The sequence below is a fragment of the Uranotaenia lowii genome, chromosome 3, assembly GCF_029784155.1.
Source record: "Uranotaenia lowii strain MFRU-FL chromosome 3, ASM2978415v1, whole genome shotgun sequence".
Classification (NCBI taxonomy): Eukaryota; Metazoa; Arthropoda; class Insecta; order Diptera; family Culicidae; genus Uranotaenia; species Uranotaenia lowii.
In genome coordinates this window covers 198574251-198594126 of record NC_073693.1, presented here as the reverse complement: position 1 = coordinate 198594126, position 19876 = coordinate 198574251, and the positions used below count along the sequence as shown (strand labels likewise).

Genomic DNA, 19876 nt, shown 5'->3' with positions numbered 1-19876 from the left:
GACCTGAGACATGAGACATGAGAGATGAGACATGAGACCTTAGACATGAGACCTGAGACATGAGACCTGAGACATTTTTTTTTTTTACAAGATGGAAATTTGACTTCAAACCATAACAGCCGGGTGTTTGCTGCCGTGTGTGGGTTCGTCCCACTAAAACCACCTTGGGCTTCGTGTGCCAGATGTGCCCCTTGGTTTCACCCTATGATACTACATCAAGGGGTAGGCTGTGCTCATGCACTTATACATCTCACCCTTTTCCTCTTTCTCAATTTTTCCTCAATTTCTCCTTGATCATCGTTCTGCTTTATCCTTCTTCCTCCTTCTCCTTTTCCTCTATCGCCAACTTCAGACTGGTACGGAAGACCCCGAAACGTGTCGACTGAGATTTCGTCGACTATAGCACGCCATGACTGTTCGTCGCGACACATTTCACTCACTATGTTTTCAGCGTTCAAATTTTGAAGTTGTTGACGCCTTGAATTGAACCTGGGGCAGACAAAGATAGCATGTTCTGCCGATTCCTCCGTCTCTACGCATTCCGGGCAATAAGGCGAGCTGATAAGCTTAAACCGATGAAGGTATTGCTTAAAGCACCCATGACCCGAAAGGAACTGCGTCAGGTAGTTGTTGACCTCTCCATACTTCCGATTTACCCAGTCTGAAAGTCTCGGGATTAGCCTATGCATCCATCTTGCGTTGTTCGATGCGTCCCATTGCTCCTGCCACTTGAGCATTGACGCTGCTCGTTGAATATTACGCACTCCTCTAACAGCTCTTGCTTTGTAACATTCCATATCCTCCGCCAGAGTTATGTCGATGGGAACCATGCCCGCGATGACAAAAGCTGCATCTGCTGATATGGTGCTGTACGCACAGGAAACTCGCATGGCTATCAACCGATGTGTGCTCCGTAATTTGGATCTGTTGCGCTCTACCTCTATCGCGGAGCTCCAGGCCGCTCCTCCGTATCGTAGTTTCGACAGTGCTACGCTCGCAAGGAGACGTCTCTTGCTACTCTTTGGACCATGGCAGTTCGGCATAATCCAGGCCAATGAATCTATGACTTTCGATGCACTTTCGCAACAGTATTTGACATGCGCACCAAAACTTAAGCGATGGTCAACCATTACTCCAAGGTATTTCAGCTGCTGTTTCGAAGATGTCGTGTGCCCTCCAACAGTAATCTCCATGTGCGGCACAACTCTTTTATTGGTCACGAGCAGAACTTCAGTTTTATGGTGAGCTATCTGAAGCTTAACTCCCTCTATCCAGATGCCAACCCTTTCTACGGACACCGTTGCAAGGTCTTCTACCTCCTCGATTGTTTCGCCGGTAATCATGAGCACGATATCGTCAGCAAATCCGACTATCTGCACGCCTGCTGGTAGTTTCAGCGTTAACACCTCATTATACATGGCATTCCAAAGCACAGGACCGAGTATGGAACCCTGTGGAACACCCGCTGTTAGGGCAGTAGATCGTATCCCAGTTTCGGTTTCGTACGTCAGGATTCGATTTTCGAAGAAGCTTCCTATTATCCTGCAGAGAGTATTGGGAACAAGCATCCTGTGAAGCGCTTTGGCAATCGCTTCCCAGCTGGCATTGTTGAAGGCATTCTTAACGTCGATCGTCACAATGGCGCAGTGACGAACACCTGTTCGCTTCTTTTTATATGCGCGCTTCGCGTACTCTGTCACCATACGAATGGCGTCCACCGTAGATCTCCCTTTCCGAAAACCGAACTGTCTGTCCGACAGTCCACTTCCGCCTTCTGTGTAGATAATAAGTCTGTTTAATATTATCCTCTCCAGTAGCTTACCAAGGGTGTCCAGCAGACAAATGGGTCTATATGATGATGGATGCCCTGGGGGTTTCCCGGGTTTCGGTAGTAGCACCAACTTCGCCGTTTTCCACGAATTGGGAAAAGATCCCTCGTCGAGACACTTTTGTAGCACCACTCTGAAGGTATCCGGAATGGTCTGTACCGCCACCGCGTCGTACGGGGAAAGTGGCCACTGCGTCGGGCCATGCTGCGGGAAAAGATGTGCAACGATCTCTCTCAGTTTTTCCGGACACTTTTCGGTCGGCAACCTTGGGCCACCGAATCTCGCCAATGCAACTCTATAGGCTTGGCCCCATGGGTTATCATCTACGCTCTGGCATAACGCTCTGTAGCAGTTTTCTTTGCTTGTTTTAATAGCTCGCTTAAGTGACACCCTGGCTGCTCGGTAAACGGCACCTCTCGTTTCTCTGTCGGCTTCATTTCTCGCCCGTTGAGCTCGTCGTCTCGCTTTTAGACAGCTAGTACGAAGCTCAGCTATTTCTGAAGTCCACCAGTAAGCCGGTCGTCGCCACCACTTCGATGTATTTCTTCTGGGAATGGTCATGTCGCACACCGCTACCATCATTTTCGTCAGCTGCTCAGCATTATGGACCTGGGATGAGTCCTGCATGTATACAGCTTCGGTGCACACTTCCTTGTCGAACACTTTAGTCTTCCATCTCCGCTCGTGCACTGGCAGCTGCCTTACTGCCACCGGATTTCGGTTTCCTACGCTATATCGTATCGCCTGGTGATCACTGTGGGTATAATCGTCACACACTCTCCAATTCATATCAGTTTTTAATGATGGACTCGCAAAGGTGATATCGATCACTGATGTTCTGTCTGGTAATCCATGCTTGCGATAGGTGCTGATGGATCCAGTGTTGCACAGCTCAACTTCCAGTCTTGCGAAGGACTCTAGTAGACTGTGGCCCCTCGGGTTGTTGCACCTACTACCCCAGTTTACCGCCCAGGCGTTGAAGTATCCTCCTATTACAACAGGGACCTTTCCTGTCAGTTCGTGTGTGAGTTCGTCCAACATTGTGTTGAACTCCACGATCGTCCATCTTGGTGGAGCGTAGCAGCTACAGAAAAAGATGCCGTTAATTTTGGCAATCACGAATCCGTCCCGAGAATCTACCACTATCTCCTGGATAGGAAAACGTCCCGTGGCGTAGACAGCAGCTGAGCCAGACCTGTCCGCTGCCCAATTACCGTTTCCAGACGGGATTCTGTATGGTTCTGATAAAAGCGCCACATCACACTTCTTTTCGCCTACCGTTTGCTCCAGCAGAAGCTGTGCAATCTCGCTATGGTTGAGGTTTAGCTGGGTTATTTCCAGTTGTACTGGCTTGCCTTTGCCTTTATATATACCGGACAGTCCAAGCCACCAGTTTCGTGGACATTTCCATCCTCCTGCTTGCATAGCATACATTTCGGCTGTTTTTTGCATTCTCGAGAGAAGTGTCCCTCTTCACCGCATCTTCGACAGCATCGTGACCGGTCGGGTCCGTTGCAGCTTCGGGATAGATGACCAAAATCCCAGCAGTTGAAGCAGCGTTGCATCTGCTTCGGTATCCTGGGTGCGGTTCTAAAATGCCCTATTGACCACCCTACTCTTACACTTCCTACCGTCAGTAGCGTGTTGGCCGCTGTTGGTGAGAGGCGAATCGTTGCAATCTGCATTCCACCGTACGCCTTTCTTAATTTTATAGCTACCGATTCGTTGCTCATGCCAGGTATGCTGGAGAGAGCTTTCTCGAGCTCCTCTGCAGTTGTAAACTCATCAAGGTCCTTACATTCAATGGACGCAATCTGTGATAGCGCTCGGACAGTCGCTTCATCGCTTTCGACAAGCTCCTTGAAGTCGGCGCTTTTTACCGCCTGGTCCTTTTTTAGCTCGAAGAGCAGTTCGCCTTTTTGGGTGCGTCTTGTTTTGGTGACGCTCTCACCAAGAGCAGATAACTTTGGCTCTGCGCGCAACTTCCGGAACAAGTCCGCATACGTTGTGCCTTCTTTCGCTTCCACGATAAGCGCATCACCCCTGGATATCACCCGTTGAGGTTTGGGTTTTGGGGGTGGTTCTGGTTTCATAACGACCTTTCTTTTTACGTTCTCCTTCCTATTGCGAACCATTCGCCAGCCACCAGCACTGCTTTCACCGTCGGCATCCTCATAATCCGTGCCCCTCCTTTTTTTGGAGGAATCGTTCACGACGGGGGAGTCGCGGTCTCTTTTTGCGGTTTTTCTTGGCTTGGACTCCTTCGAAAGTCCTTGAGAAGCAACCAATTTTGCTTCCTCCAGGTCCTTCTCTGCAGCCTCGGCCTTCCGCACCAACTCCGTTCGTTCCTTGACGGCACTCTGCAGGAGCACCATCAATTTCGGTACCCAGGTCTTGATGTGCGTGTGCACGTTGTTGGTGCTTCGCACAAACTCCTACATCTTGTCGACCATGTCGGCTGCCTCCAAAAGGCCACACTTTTTGATGCCCCTTGGTGCACCTCTTCCTGCGATTGGGACCTGCTCCTCTTGCTGGGAACTGCTGAGGTTTTCAGTGGACCCATCCGCGACCGGGCTTCTTCCCGCTTCCTTGGCAACCTCCCTGCCAATCTCCTTTCCTAGCTCCTTTACTACTTTGCTCAGTAGAGGAGACCTAAGGAGTCCTCTCTTAGCAAAGACCTCCGTATGAGTTCTTCTGCTTTCTCCTCCTTCGTCCGAGCTAACATCAGTTGTCTCGACGTTCTTTCTGTTTTTAGTGTTGTTGTTTATGTTCATGTTTAGTCCCACGAGTAGCTAGGGAAATATACGGTCCACTGCGCCAGTGCCCTGCTTTAGCGCAGCAAGGACTTCATTACTGTGGGGTGCGTCCTGGTGCCCCACAGGCTACCGTTTGCGACTGACACATTTTCGACCCGCCAGCCTTCCACCTCATCAGCACGGTCTTTCGCATAGAGGCGTTTTCACGCCCCCATGAGCGGCACACTTTGGGTAATCTTGGGTCGTTGTATCCAATAGGTTCCGTTAGAAAAGTCCGAGTTCGTTGCGTATGTCTTCATCCGTAGGGGGGTTTCGTCGATTCCGTTTGCATAGTCCATTTCCGTAGCATGTGTCTTTATAAGAGGGGTTTCTATCAGTTCCGTTTGCATAATCCATTTCCGTTGCATATGTTATCGTTGGAAGAGGGGATGGTTCCGATTTGTTCCGGGTGCATAATCCGAGTTCGTTGCGTAGGTCAGGGGGGAGTTTTGCTGCATTTGTCGCCTCTTACGACATGGGTCAGCGACCCCGGGGTAGTATTCTAATGCCGCTACCCCACAGCCTGAGACATGAGACATGAGACATTAGCCATGAGGCATGAGACATGAGACCTGAGACATGAGACATGAGACATGAGACATTAGACCTGAGACCTGAGACATGAGACCTGAGACATGAGACATGAGACCTAAGACATGAGACCTGAGACCTGAGACATGAGACATGAGACATGAGACATGAGCCATGAGACATGAGACCTGAGAAATGAGACATGAGACATGAGACATCAGACATGAGACAGGAGACCTGAGACCTGAGACATGAGAAATGAGACATGAGACATGAGACATCAGACCTGAGACAGGAGACCTGAGACCTGAGACATGAGACCTGAGACATGAAACATGAGACATGAGACATGAGACCTGAGACCTGAGACATGAGACATGAGATATGAGACCTGAGACATGAGACCTGAGACATGAGACCTGAGACCTGAGACATGAGATATGAGACCTGAGACATGAGACCTGAGACATGAGACCTGAGACCTGAGACATGGAACATGAGACCTGAGACATGAGACATGAGACGATCTGAATTCCACACTGTCAAATAAGCCTTACTATATTCTACTATTCTATTAATCTAATTGATCGTGTTTTTTATCTTAGAAATAAACTATCATTGTACGCAAATTTTTAAATAATCATGGTTCTTACGCGTTTTTTTAGTAACGTGCTTTTTTGCGCGATTTTTTTTTTAATTATAATGGATTTTTTACGTGGATTTTCGAATTTCGGGGTTTTTTGACGTGGATTTTTGAATTAACGAGGTTTTTTTTACGCGGATTTTCGAATTAACGCGGTTTTTTTACGCGGTTTTTTTACGCGGATTTTCAAATTAACGCGGTTTTTTTTTTACGCGGGACGAAATACCGCGTAAAAAAAACCTCAGTGTAAATGAGAAAATAGTTTCAGAACTAATAAAAAACAACACAATATTCAAGAATCTTCATTCAGAAAAAAAATCAGAATAATAATAAATTATCAGAGTTTTGAAATCTGTTTTAAATTCATAGCAATTGTTCGCTCAAAATCAGATTTCACGATTTTTGAACCAGACCACGTCGAGTTTTGACGTGGGTGTCCAAATTTAATTTTCGCCTCGCGGCTCCCATTACGTGTAACTTCATTGAAACAAAACGAATCGTTATGAAATTTTTAACACTGATAGAGGACACATTTCTGAACATAGTACTGTCAAAACATTCCAGATCCGACCACTAGGAGCGCTATGGTATTGTTTAGGAATGTAATTAAAATGTTACCGTAAAGATAGAGCCACCCCCCAGTAAACATGAATCGGCAGAGAGGTAACTCAAATCGACAGAGGGATCGTATCGATCTCATTAGCGAATTTGCATCATCTAATCGGCAGAGAGGAACACACCATACGCGTGCCTTGGGTGAGTGCCACGAAATAATCTAAGACACGCCCTCCAGAGAAACACACGAACAAAATCCGAATCGTATGTTTCCCTTCGAGCGAGACGCGTGTTTGCGTGCCCGAGAAGTCGACTGCTACGATTTAAGGCATACACGGGACACGGGGACAAAATGCGAGCACACTGTACGAGTGTACGATTCAAACTGATTTCGCATGTACGCATTTGTATTCGTTGCCTCTAGGTATCTCGGCAGGATTGGAGTGTCGCCGAGATTAACCGTTTTATTCTAAGTTCGGTGACTCAACTCTCAATTTTTTGCATGCTCTGTCGATTTCTGAGAGGACGCGCTTACTGGGCCCATGCGACTAGATATATAGTGAGTTCTCTCTCAAGAACTCACTCTCATACGATCGATCGTGTGATCGGGTTCGTATGTTTGTTATGTTTATTTTTTTTTTTTTGTAATTTCTTTATTTGAAACGGCTCATACCTTTAGGCTTTAAGGAGCCAAACTCGTTTTGTTTGATTACAATTGTGTGCTTATATCTAGTTCACTTTTTGAAGAAAAGATAGAAGATAGATAGGGAAATGTGAAAATAAAAATACTAAGAATTATAGACGAAGATCAATAGCTTTTAGGAAAAGATATATTTCGAACATGTAGTCCAAGTCTATCACAGCCAGCACATCTCTCACTGGAACATAGGGTGGTTTTCCTCGGGCCCTAAGGGAGTCTATAAAATTCGTTCTGGCGATAAGATGGACCTCGCACGACCAAACAATATGCTCGATGTCATAATGTCATGGTAACCTTGGCCACAACCACATAGATTGCTGCCAGCAATATCAAAACGATAGAGTACCGCGTCTAAGGAACAATCATTGGACATGAGACGGGAAAATATACGAATAAAATCCCGACTCAAGTTCAATCTATTAAACCATGGTTTAAGGCTTACCTTTGGGATAATCGAGTGGAACCACCGACCCTGCTCATCCTCGTCCCATTTGCGCTGCCAGTTGACAAGAGATTTTCTTCGAGCCAAATAGTAAAATTCGCTGAAGACGATTTCACGTTGATACGTGTCGCCTTCCTTGTTATGTTTATCTTGAGCCAATAAATCAGTTGGCAGCAACCTCCGTACAAGCAACATCTCGCCTACAATTATTTCCCCCCGGTCGACTCGGTATTTAAAGATAGTTGGGAATAAAGTTTAATTTCCCTAAACGGTCGATTTTGTGCATCTAGTGGAAGAAAATTCACCTGTGATCAATATCACAGCACCTCAAGTAGAGGTTTGATTAAAGAACGGTATTGGGTAGCCTTAATTGCACCCCGGTGGATTTAGTGCTAAGTTTTGTGAATTGTTCCCCGGTTGCCCCAACGTAGTTTTCACAGTCCTTTACGAAGTTTTATGATTTGTTGGGACGATCCGGAACAGGTATAATAAAAAGTGCGTCCAGATTTTAGATGATCCATGCTTTAACACTTGAAAGACTTTGTGTACAAAGATAGAACCAAATTAACGGCGCTCCTTTTTTCGAAATAACACTAGATCACAAACTATTAAGTCATACGGCATCAAAGAATACTTTTCGATTCTTCCAACTATCCTATTTTTTCTATAGAATTTTAAAAAATAATTTTACTCACGGTCCACTTACCTATTGACTGCGGTACACATTCCCTCAAATAGGCGACCTCTTCTTCCAGCAGCTGAGGCACATGGGATTTGTTTTGCACCAGCACAATTCGTAGACCTGAAAGCATAAATTACACAATTCGTTATGCTAAACGACGACGACTCGACGTGGCCCTATCAAGAGCTTAACCTTGAACTTGTTCCGCTCTCACAGTTTCAGTTCGCAACTTACCGAGAGTGCCATTGTCGTTAATCAATTGAAGCTCGTTGATTCGGTCCACCACAAAGAGGCACCCGCCAAAATCTTGTTCGTCGGTGATCAACGAAATGGTAAAGTCGCCCTCGAGAGCGTACACGGTTGTGATATTGTCCAAGTCCGGTTCCTCAACCGTTGCGGAATTATTAGAAACGGTCACTGATGACGGCGACGATGGCCGCCTGAAGGGTCGCAATGTATGCCGATAATCACCGTTAATGGACAAATCGATGATGTTTCTGCTGAGCACATAGTTGGAGCAACTTTCTGGCAGCAGTTGATCGTCAGCTTGACCGGATATTGCCGGTTCTAGTTGACCAGTTTCGCTGACCAGGGTGGGTCTTATGAAATGAGTAATATTGATGTCCGGAATCCGAACTGCAACTGTTGAGTGTTCTGTCATAAATTCTCCCAAACTGCTACTGCTATCATTCGCCTCGTTCTCATTGAGCAACATCGAGGTGCTCGTCCCTAAGGCCGCTATTTCGTCCAGGTACGGATCGCTGGACGTTGGACTAATTAAAATGCTATTATCGGTTATGTCCTCCAGCAGTTTCGCTACTCCATGGCGTGGTTCCAGCTGAATGCCATCACTAACGGTACCAGCAGTGCGACTAATGTTGCCTAACGGAGAATCCGTTACGATGTCAAAGGTCTTGGACGCGGACGGCGGGGTCAAATTTTGTGACGCAGCTGTCCTCGCTATTACTGACGCCGGCTGTACGGCTTCCTGTGCGCCACATTCCCGGAATGGTAGGAGGGAGCCTTGCCAGAAAAGGAATGCTGAAAAGAGAAAAAATGGGGAACTTTTATTCAATTATTTTCAATAATGATTCAAACTATGTCTATAGATCTTCTAAACTTTAGTATAAAATATTAGAAGAAAAATGTTCAAGCTGGTTAAAATCTTCTATAGATAAACAAAATGGAATAGAATAGAATAGTATAAAATATTTCGTTAACCATCTACTTTCAAAATTAACATCAAACTTCTAGGCATTCATTGAACAACATAACCACAAGTACCAAAAATCAATTGATTTGTGAGGCACATATAACATGACATCCACATCAATGATAAAGAACAAATACAAGTGAAAGTCGATAAACATTTTAAAGGGGAACACGAAATTATTGCGACACTGAAACTGTCATGCCAATTTTCTTATAATGTTTAGAATCAAACCAAAATTTTAGGGTAGTTTTATACATATATTAGCTGACCCGGTGTGCTTTGCTACACCTTTCAAAATCAAATGATATTTTCAAAAATTATTCCGGGTTTTTGTTGTATTCTTGGCATTATTTTAAATCAAATTATAACATAATTCATAAGCTATCGCTAAAAAAGGAGAGCTGCAGCTGGAGTTTCGAATTGTTACACAAAGATAAATTTAATCTGTCTGGAGGGTCTCAAATTAATCGTACGCATACCATCTAACTCTAACTTATAAAGTACGATTGTTTTTGCTTGATATGTTCTGGTTTTAAGCTAAAAAACTGGTAAGAGAGCCGCCTCCTCTATCCTTCCCTTCACCCCCTGCTGAATGAAGGTCGTGATCTTTAATAATCATCACCATTTCATTCTCAAAAATCCTCCTATATCAAATATTGTTCCATTGGTTGATAAGTTTGTAAGCTTTACAACAAAATGTATATGGAGCCTCCTCCTTTCTTCCCCTCTCTATACTGTAAAGCGTAAGGGTCTATAAAAATCGTAGAAACATATCTCGTAACGAAGTACCTTTCCATGCCATATTTGTTTCCATTTGTTGGCTTCGTTAGCATAAACTGAGAACTTATGCTAAAAAAATTGTATTGGACTCACCTCCCTCCTCCTATGTACTTACGATGGTGTGTCAGATAGTCATAGAATCATACCAAAATGATTTTCCACGTTTAGATTTGTCCATTTCTCGGATTTTGTAAAAAAATAAAGTTGAATGTAAGCCTCTTCTTCCCTTCCTATATTCCCAATTCTATCATCCTATTGCAAGAAAGGAATTGTTTCACATAGAAAAAGTATTTTTCGTGCTCGAATACTTTTTGATGCCAAATTTGGTTGCATTTGCTCGATTAATTCTCGAATTATGCAAAAAAAAAATGTATGGAAGCCCCCCTTTCCACCTTTATATCTTTCCGCTGAAAAAAGGTGGGCCTTCAATTTATAATAGAAATATTTCTCTTATCCAAATTCCCTCACATGCCAAATATGTTTAGATTTGCTCGATCAACTCTCCAGTTATACTGAAAATTGCAAGGGAGACCTCTCTTTCCCCTTTTCATCCACCTCTTTGAAGGAGTGAGGGATTCCAAATATTTATAGAAGCTTTTCTCGTACCCAAATACTGTTCCATGCCAAATTTGGTTCCATTAGCTGTTGTAGTTCTTGAGTTATGCAGTAAAAATTGTATGAAACTTCCCTCCCTCTTTCCTTTCTCCCCGCTGGAAGAAGGAAGGGGTCTCAAACAATCATTAGAATATGTCACGTTCCCAAATATCTGTCCATGCCAAGTTAGGTTCCATTTGCCTAATTCGTTTTTGAGTTATGTAAAAAATTATGAAAAAGCCCCCTCCCCCCCTTATATCCCTTCTTCTGGAAAGAGGGAGGAGTCTCAAATAATCATGGAAATATTTTCCGTACACAAATACCCTCCCATGCCAAATTTGGTTCCACTTGCTTTATTAGTTTTTGAGTTAAGTAAAAAAATATGAAAGAGGCCCCCTCCCCCTTTCTACTGCAAAGAGGGATGGGTCTCAAATAATCATTGAAATATTTTTCGTATCCAAATACCTTCCCGTGCCAAATTTGGTTCCAATATCTTGATTAGTTTTCGAGATATATGAAAAATTGTAAGGTAGCCCCCCTCCCCCCTTTCTAACACTCCACTGAGAGGAGGGAGGGGTACCCCATATTCATAGAAATATTCTTCGTTCCCAAATTCCACCCCATGCCAAATTTGATACCATTTGTTTGACGGGTTCTCGAGTTATGCAAAAAATTGTCTTTTGCTTGGGAGGCCCCTCCCTCCCATCATGAGAGAGGGAGAGGTCTCAAACCATAATAAGAACCTTCCCCTGCCTCCAATACCCTCAACTGCCAAGTTTCACGCAAATTGGCTCAGTAGTTTCCGAGTCTATAGGGAACAGACAGACAGACAGAAATTCATTTTTATATATATACTAGCTGACCCGGTGTGCGTTGCAACACCTTCCAAAAATAAAATAAATTTTAAGAAACTATTTCAATTTGGTTTTTTTGTAGGTATCGTAAGTGCTCGGTTTATTAAAAAAAAACTTGTTTAAAGTGCCCCTCCCCCCTTCCCATCCGCAAAATCTGGAAGGAGGGAGGGATCGCATTTTTTCGTAATTAAAAACTCTCATATAAAATTTAGTTATATTGGTTGATAAGTTTCAAGCAATACATCAACATTTATATGGAACCCCTTCCGTCCCTCACCTGTCATCTGTCAGAGCAGATGACATAACAAACGAGATAATTAGAGACGAACTTCGACATTTTCTTCTTCTCAAATTTGTCGTCCACATCGAACTTGCTCTTGCCGGTGAAAAACTTCAACCCCGGAATTTGCTTGAAATCGGCTTTTATATACGTTTCGTCGTCCATCACACATCAGCCATATTTTGTCAGCATCTTCTCGTAGAGCTACCGTGCCCGAATTTAAGCCGTCGATTCCCAGTAAGCGCGTCCTCTCAAAAATCGACAGAGCATGTAAAAATTTGAGAGTTGAGTCACCGAACTTAGAATAAAACGGTTAATTTCGGCGACATTCCAAGAACACAAATATTCTCATTCGGTTTGTCCTGCCGAGATACCTAGAGGCAACGAATGCGAATGCGTACATGCGAAATCAGTTTGAATCGTACACTCGTACGGTGCAGTCGACTTCTCAGGCAGGCAAACACGCGTCTCGAAGGGAAACATACAAACACGATTCGGGTTGTTTTCGTGTGTTTCTCTGGAGGGCGTGTCTTAGATTATTTCGTGGCACTCACTCAAGGCACGCGTATGGTGTGTTGCTCTCTGCCGATGTGTTGATGCAAAATCGCCAGAAAGATCGTTACGATCCCTCTGGCGATTTGAGTTACCTCTCTGCCGATTCATGTTTACTGGATTGTTGCCGCTTATCGCGGTTTGAGAAGTTTTGTAGGGAAGAGGCGGGATAAATGCTCATATTGAGGAAAGTACTGATTTTCTCCCATATTCCAATAGATAAGAGTCTGAAAACTATATGCATATGAGCGGACATTTGTTTTATATACGTAAGAGAATTTTTTCTGTTCAAATCTCTTACATTTTTTGTGAAAGTAATTTTATTAAAAAAAGTAGTCAAAATATCCGGTTTTTCGAAACCGGCGGGCTGAATGCTCATATTTGTGTTTTAAGATTTATTTTTATATTAGTGAATGGAAAATGGTAGAAACGGATGATCGGATCAGTCTGAAGCTCCATTTTCACTGAAAGATTGTGATTTAAGCGTAAATTTAATGTGTCAATGATAAAAAGTAAAAAATGTATAGGACTAATCTATTTTTTCAACATTTAACCTGGCTGATATCAACATTTAACCCGCCTGATATGAGCATTCAAAACATGTCTCTTATTCCAATATCTTATCATTTACAACTTTGCCAAAAGCTTCAAATTGTTGAATATCCGATTTCCAGATGAATAAGAAAGAAAAACCATAAACATTTTTGTTTTCAGATTCTGTACGCACGATAATTTAAGTTCAATATATATGTTAACAAAACTGACAAAATCTTATTTGAATTTTTAATTTTTTTTTACTTTATATTACAATGAAATTTTTTTCTTGCCATGTGCCAGATGAAACTACACTGATTAGATATGTTGAAATTACACTGATTAGATGTGTTGAATCTCCAGCCATATCGTCAATCGGCTGTATGTCCATATTTCCCCCTATGCAGTCCAGCTCTTTTTTTTTGCATTCTGGTAGAGCTCTGCGATATGCCGATATTATTAGCCAAATCACGGCTTGAATTTGGGATTTGATTTAACCATCCGCTTCACCTTTCTCTCCGTCTTTTTGTTCTCCGGTCCCGGTTTTCTTCCAGTTCCTTTGCCGTGGTCCAACGTCAACCGCTTCTGGAACCGCTTCAACACTCTGGTGACGGTTGAATGATGAATGTTCAACATTTTTCCCAACTGTCGGTGCGACAGGTCAGGAAATTCTAGGTGTTTGGAAAGAATGTGTTCTCTTGACTCGCGTTGGTTCACAGTTCACCTCCATTTTCTTTGAATCGAAGAAGACGACTTCGAGTTTGACAACATGTAAACAATACACATAAATGAGAAAGTGTGCAAAAAAATTGGTAGATTTTTACCCAATAGTAAAAAAGTTATGTTGAATGTGTCGCAATTATTCCGTGTTCGCCCTTTATCTACGCGAGAGAATTTGGCATAAAAAAATCCCTTTTGTATAATAGAACGCCGATGTAGTCTAGCGGATAGGCTGGCGCGAGTCTGGTTTTGGTATGCTAGGCGTAATGGGTTCGATTCTCGGTATTGGCAAGAAAACTTTTGGGTTCGAATCCCATAAGTGGCCGACAGGTAAGATGTGTTTATTGACTATATATAAGATTGACTCGTTCTTCTGAGGTATACCTACATCAACACAATACAGTTACTCCATAACAGTTCATACGTAGCCATGGGGTCCGGGTATGGAGTACGCGATGCATTGGAGATTTGTCTAACTTAATAATCTAAAGAATGCACGTGAGCACATACTTAGGCAGAAACTGCGGTGAACCCGTGCACCTATGGTGGATAACCAACAAACATACATAAAAAACCCTTTCGTTGATCCCTGGTGCGATCTGGAACTTGTATGGATTCGCATTGATCTTGTAGACCGAAAATTGTACCTATCTGTACTGTACCTGCAACCCGATCGCTCAAGAGATGTTGCCCTCGCTAAGTCGTTTTCTTGCTGCATCTTCGAAGCTAGTTCCTTCTGCGCTCCAAAAGATGACTTACTTGTCATTGGCGACTTCATTACGCCCGGTTTGAAGTGGTGCTCCAACCATGGCAGCTTTCTGTATCCGGACCCAGCATGCTCTACTTCTTTGGCGCCTTCAAACATCATATTGGACTCCCTGAGTGCAACGACCTTGCGCCAGATCAACGGCGTAGTACGCGAATACGGTCGTACGCTGGACCTCTGTTTTGCCAATGATGGATCTCGTTTAGCGATCATCTAATTCGCTCCTGCTCCGCTTGTAAAAGTAGTCCCACATCCCACGTAAATAGTCAGCGGAAAGAACCTGGTATACCTTCAAACATGTTTCTGGACGGCATTACGGCGTACTCTGACCATGGAATCTGCGAACTCTTTGCTCAAAAATTTTCCAATATCTTCACTTCAGCTTACACATCCCCAGAACAGCGCTGTCAGGAACGTTTCACTGTTGGGCTTTTCAATAAATGGTATTGAAATCGAGGAAGCAGTCAGCGAAGCTCAAGAATTCCTTTTCTACGGGCCCGGACGGGATACCAGCTGCATTTTTAAAAAGTTTCATGTCTGTTTTGCTGACCCTTATTCGGTTCATTTTTCAAGCTTCGCTTGATAGAGCCACCTTTCCTCTGCTATGGAAGGAAGCTCACATGTTCCCGGTACATAAAAAAGGAAATAGTAGAGATGTTAAAAATTACCGTGGAATCTCTGCCTTATGTTCGATTGCCAAACTGTTTGAATTGGTGGTTTTGGATCCTATTTTCACGTACTGCAAAAATAACACCTCGAATGATCAACACGGATTCATGCCCAAACGCTCTACGACAAGTAACTTGCAAACGTTCACTTCTTTTGTGCATGAAAGTGTTGCTGATAAATCTCGAACCGATGCAATCTATACCGATCTGTCTGCTGCATTCGACAAGGTGAATCATGAGATTGCCATCGGAAAACTCGAACGCTTAGGATTCTGTGGTACTCTACTCGGCTTGTTCCGCAGTTACTTAACTGGTCGCAAATTGATTGTTCGAAAGGGTGACACCTTTTCCAGGCAGTTCCCTGCCACCTCCGGTGTGCCCCAAGGTAGCCATCTAGGACCGATTATTTTCCTCATTTATTTCAACGACGTGTTGTCACTCCTCAGCGTTCCCAAACTTTGCTATGCTGGTGACCTAAAACTATTTTGCAACATAAATGACCACGACAACATAAATTTTCTGCAATGTCAATTCAACCTTTTCGCTGATTGGTGCGACATGAACTGCCTGCCATTAAACCATAGCAAATGTGCAGTTATCAGCTTTTCTCGTAAGCGGCAGCCTTTAATTGCGGAGTACTTCCTTGGAGACGAACCCATCTCACGTGTGAACCACGTTAACGATCTTGGCATAATCTTAGATCAGCTTCAAGGCACACAACAACTACGTGATTGACAACGCACCCAAAAGTCTCGTCAATCAAAACATTTCGTTCTAATTTTTTGATTCTATCCATTTTTTCAAATAATGAACATTCTACGAAAAACACTTTCACTTAAAAGTGCTCTGAATTTGGAATTACGATACCCTATGGGCAGACATGCATCCGGTGGTAATATTCCAAAAAATGTTATTGCAGACTTGCAAACATCGCAGAATCAGCAAACTAATGGCGTGATTTACGACAAGAAACCTTTTAGGATAGAACTAGTAGAAGGTAAACGATACTCCTGGTGCCTTTGTGGTAAATCCAAATCACAACCTCTCTGCGATGGGACACACAAATTGGATCAATACAAAATCAAACAAAGACCTGTTCGATTTCAGGTTGAAAAATCAGGCACCTACTGGTTATGTAACTGTAAGCAAACCAAAAACCGACCATTCTGCGATGGTACTCACAAAAATGAAGAAATTCAGAAAACAGCCGGTAAAAATTGATTTCGTTTTGTTGATTGAATAGTGTCGATTTTTCAATAAAAATGTAGGAAAAAAAAAAAGAAAACCCAAAAGTCTCGGTTTCATTTTAAGAGTGGCGAAGGACTTCAAGGACGTGTATTTCCTGAAAAGCATATACTGCAGCATTGATCGTTCCATCCTTGAATACGCATCAGCTGTCTGGTGTCCCTACTACCAGAACGATGTTGATCGGCTCGAGGCCATTCAGCGGCGATTCTTGCGATATGCCCTTAGACACCTGAACTGGCAAGACTCTTTTCGCTTGCCTAGCTACGAGAATCGATGCCACCTCATAGATATCGATACCCTTCAAGCTCGCAGACAAGCAACACATGCCTCATTTGTCGCCAACCTCCTGACATCGCGAATCGACTGTCCCACGCTACTTGAGGCTATTTCGCTTTTTAGTATACAACAATTAGAAATCAGGATCTTTAATTGTACATTTCCATTCGAATGAACTATTACGGAGCTACAAACGCCCTCACCGGTGCAATGAGATCGTTCAACCGTTTTTCGGAGCATTTTGACTTCGACGTTTCGAGGGATGTTTTCTGAAAAATAGTGACAAGGGCCTTGAGAACCCCATAGTTAGATTTAAATGTTTTTTTAAACTTTAATTTTAAGTAATAATTTGGATCAACATGTGATCCGTTGATCAGAAATAAATAACAAATAAATAATAAATAGAAAGAAAGCCTTTTGTATGATTAAAGAATGTGTTTCTTTGCTTGCAAAAACTTCGAAGTCATAGGTATGAAGTTAAAAAAGGCTTTTAATGCCGAAAGAACAGCCTGTCAACACTTAAGTTCCATTGATAAAAAAACGAAATAACCCATTCAGTATTTTTTCATGAAAATTTGTGTAGGGGAGAAGCAGGCTATATGCGCCTATCAAGAAGAATACTTACCTTATTAAATATTCATCAAATATACTAATAAACCTGTACATAAGTAGATATCTGTTTTCTTTACATTGGATTAATTTTTATGTTGAAATCTACTTCAGTATTCGAGAAAACGATTTGTTTATGAAAGTTATCTAAATTGCCGAACCTCAAACCATGCCGACTAAAGGCGCCGATTTTTTTTGTTTTGAATCAAATTTTTGTTTCTCTCGCAATATTTTCGTATAATAACATTGAAAATGCCTTGAACTCTAATACGACAAAGCTGTTATTTTATAAAAATGTAGTGTCGATGTTCTCCTGAATCCTGTTCAGAATCACTTTGCAGAGTACTTTGAGAGTTGTACAGATCAACGCCTCGCCAGTTACCGCACTCTGTCAGGTCTCCTTTCTTCGGGACCTTTACGAGGACACCCTGCATCCAGTCGGCCGGAAATGTTGCAGTATCCCAGATGTCAGCGAAAAGACGGTGCAACATTTGTGCTGACAGGGCAGGGTCGGCTTTCAGCATTTCAGCAGGGATGCGATCGATCCCAGGTGCTTTGTTGGATTTCATGTTTTTGATTGCCGCTTCTATTTCAGCCAGCGAGGGCGCTTCCGAGTTAATGCCATTAATGCGACTTACTGTTGGCGCTTCTGTCGTTAAAACTGATATGCAAAACCATGCAAAAGTGCTGCATACATTCAGGGGTAAATGTAAGACATAAGGCAAAAAGCAGCGCACCTAACGGTTTATTTTGGAAGCTAGTAATTTCTCTCAAGATTAAAGATAGTTCCACTCAAAATCATATTTAACTTTTAAGAACTAGGCGATCGATATTTTGACAGAAAACATGTTACAAAAACCCGGAAAAGGCTTTTTTATGAGATTTTTTTTTCATTTTATTCATTAAAAATCAGTTTATAACGGTCAAGGGTTACATAAATTGACGTTCAAAGCCAGCAAAGATTGGTGAAAATTGCAGCAGACAAGGCTTATGTGATTAAAGCTTCTAATAACATTATTCCATTTCATAAAATTTAGCATAAATGACAAAGCTCGCATGAAGAGATCTTTAAGAAGTGTTGTTTCAACATTTTGATAAGATTCACAAATAATCATTGCCTAGATCTTAGGAAAAATAAATAGTTCCGCTCAAGATCATTTACCCTACCCTGTAAAATAAAGGTGATTTGAAACACTCACATTTTTTTCAATACGTCATAAAACTGTGCGCTTGATTAAAATACGTCGTTAAAAGATGACGCCCTAATGTTTGGGTAGCCCTGAGTGAATATAGTTCTTCTCATTAAACAATGTAATATAAACATTAAATCATAAAAGCGGTACAAATTAGCTTCAAAATAGGTTCAAAATAACATTCACTTTTCCCTAGAGAAAGTTTGCCAATTTGAAGTTGTCAATCATCATTAAACAAATTGTTTATCATTTCGAAAGACGTGTCTTAAATTTCTCACTCTCAAGCAGCAAAAATCAGGCCCGTTCGTGAAATGCATGCAAAATTTAAGCTTAATGTTCCGCATCTAAATATCAAACTCACATTCATTCAAACATTCCAAACAAAAACTAATTACTTGAGACGCATCAAACGTAAAGCGAGAATGAGAGAAGACCCATTATCGCACAAGTAGGGGTACATACCTAAGATGCATATCCGCAGCCAGTAGCAGCAGCCGTTCTCACGCCTCATCATGATCATCCTCTCCATCATCATCATCATCATCACCGTTGCTGCATTCGTACGGATTGGCGAGTGACGCCTCTGCCACACCGCATCAGCAAATTAAAAAACACACACCGAGTAACAACTTTCCGTTTCAATTCAGTTTTGTAAAGCAATGCCTTCGATTTGAACCACTTCGATGCGCTTAAGCGCTACTTGCTTGCTAACTAACAATATTGTACTATAATGGTGTTAGCATCCTCTTGGCTTCTCTGATCACAGCGAAGTTCCAACACTACACCTCGAGTCATCATCGACACACCCCTCTTCAGTCAACATGCTATTTGGCGAATGCTCACGTTTTGATAGCTATCATGCCACTAATTTTACACCATTTTCTGTCTTCAATGCCGCTAAACCCAAACACCATATCGTAGCGATCCCCGTGCAGAACAATTTGCCACTAATCATCGCACTTAATCAACTGCTTACTCATCGTCACCGTCCACCTCACTTGGCGCATTCGAAGCAATGGATGTTTATGTAGATACCTTGGTACTTCTTCATATGTTCAACTCACGTGCTGCAGGCTTTCGGTCAATTCATCCGGAAATGATATTCATGTTTCACTTTTGCTCTTACTCGGCTGCGTCTGGGCTAGGCGCATTGCCACACTACATAGATACACTTTCGAACACTGCCGATGTGCTACTAATTACAAACTACTGCCAGCTGCGATGAGAGATTAGTTCCAAACACTATAAACTACCACCCTACTACCCCGTGCTTGGGCTCTGGGCTTGGGGTGGATATCTCGTTCGGTGCAATACAATTCAACCGTCAGTTTTGGGGGCCTTTCATCCACGTTCCGTTCCGTCAGCCTTGAACTTGCCCTGGAAAATCGCCAAATAAAACCAAAATCGAACTT

At 42.7% G+C, this 19876-nt stretch overlaps 1 protein-coding gene across 5 annotated transcripts in view; it reads right to left on the bottom strand.

The window, feature by feature from the left end:
• LOC129758694 (protein bride of sevenless) overlaps positions 1–19876 on the bottom strand; it is a 77669-nt gene that overhangs the window by 12186 nt on the left and 45607 nt on the right. For all 5 annotated transcript variants that reach the window (XM_055756283.1, XM_055756284.1, XM_055756286.1 and 2 more), the window contains exons 2-4: positions 18927–19841; positions 8412–9218; positions 8202–8297 (exon numbers count right to left, since the gene is read on the bottom strand). In XM_055756283.1, coding sequence (XP_055612258.1) covers positions 8202–8297; positions 8412–9218; positions 18927–19008 — 985 coding nt within the window. In that variant the 5' untranslated portion in view covers positions 19009–19841. The remainder of the gene's footprint in view (positions 1–8201; positions 8298–8411; positions 9219–18926; positions 19842–19876) is intronic.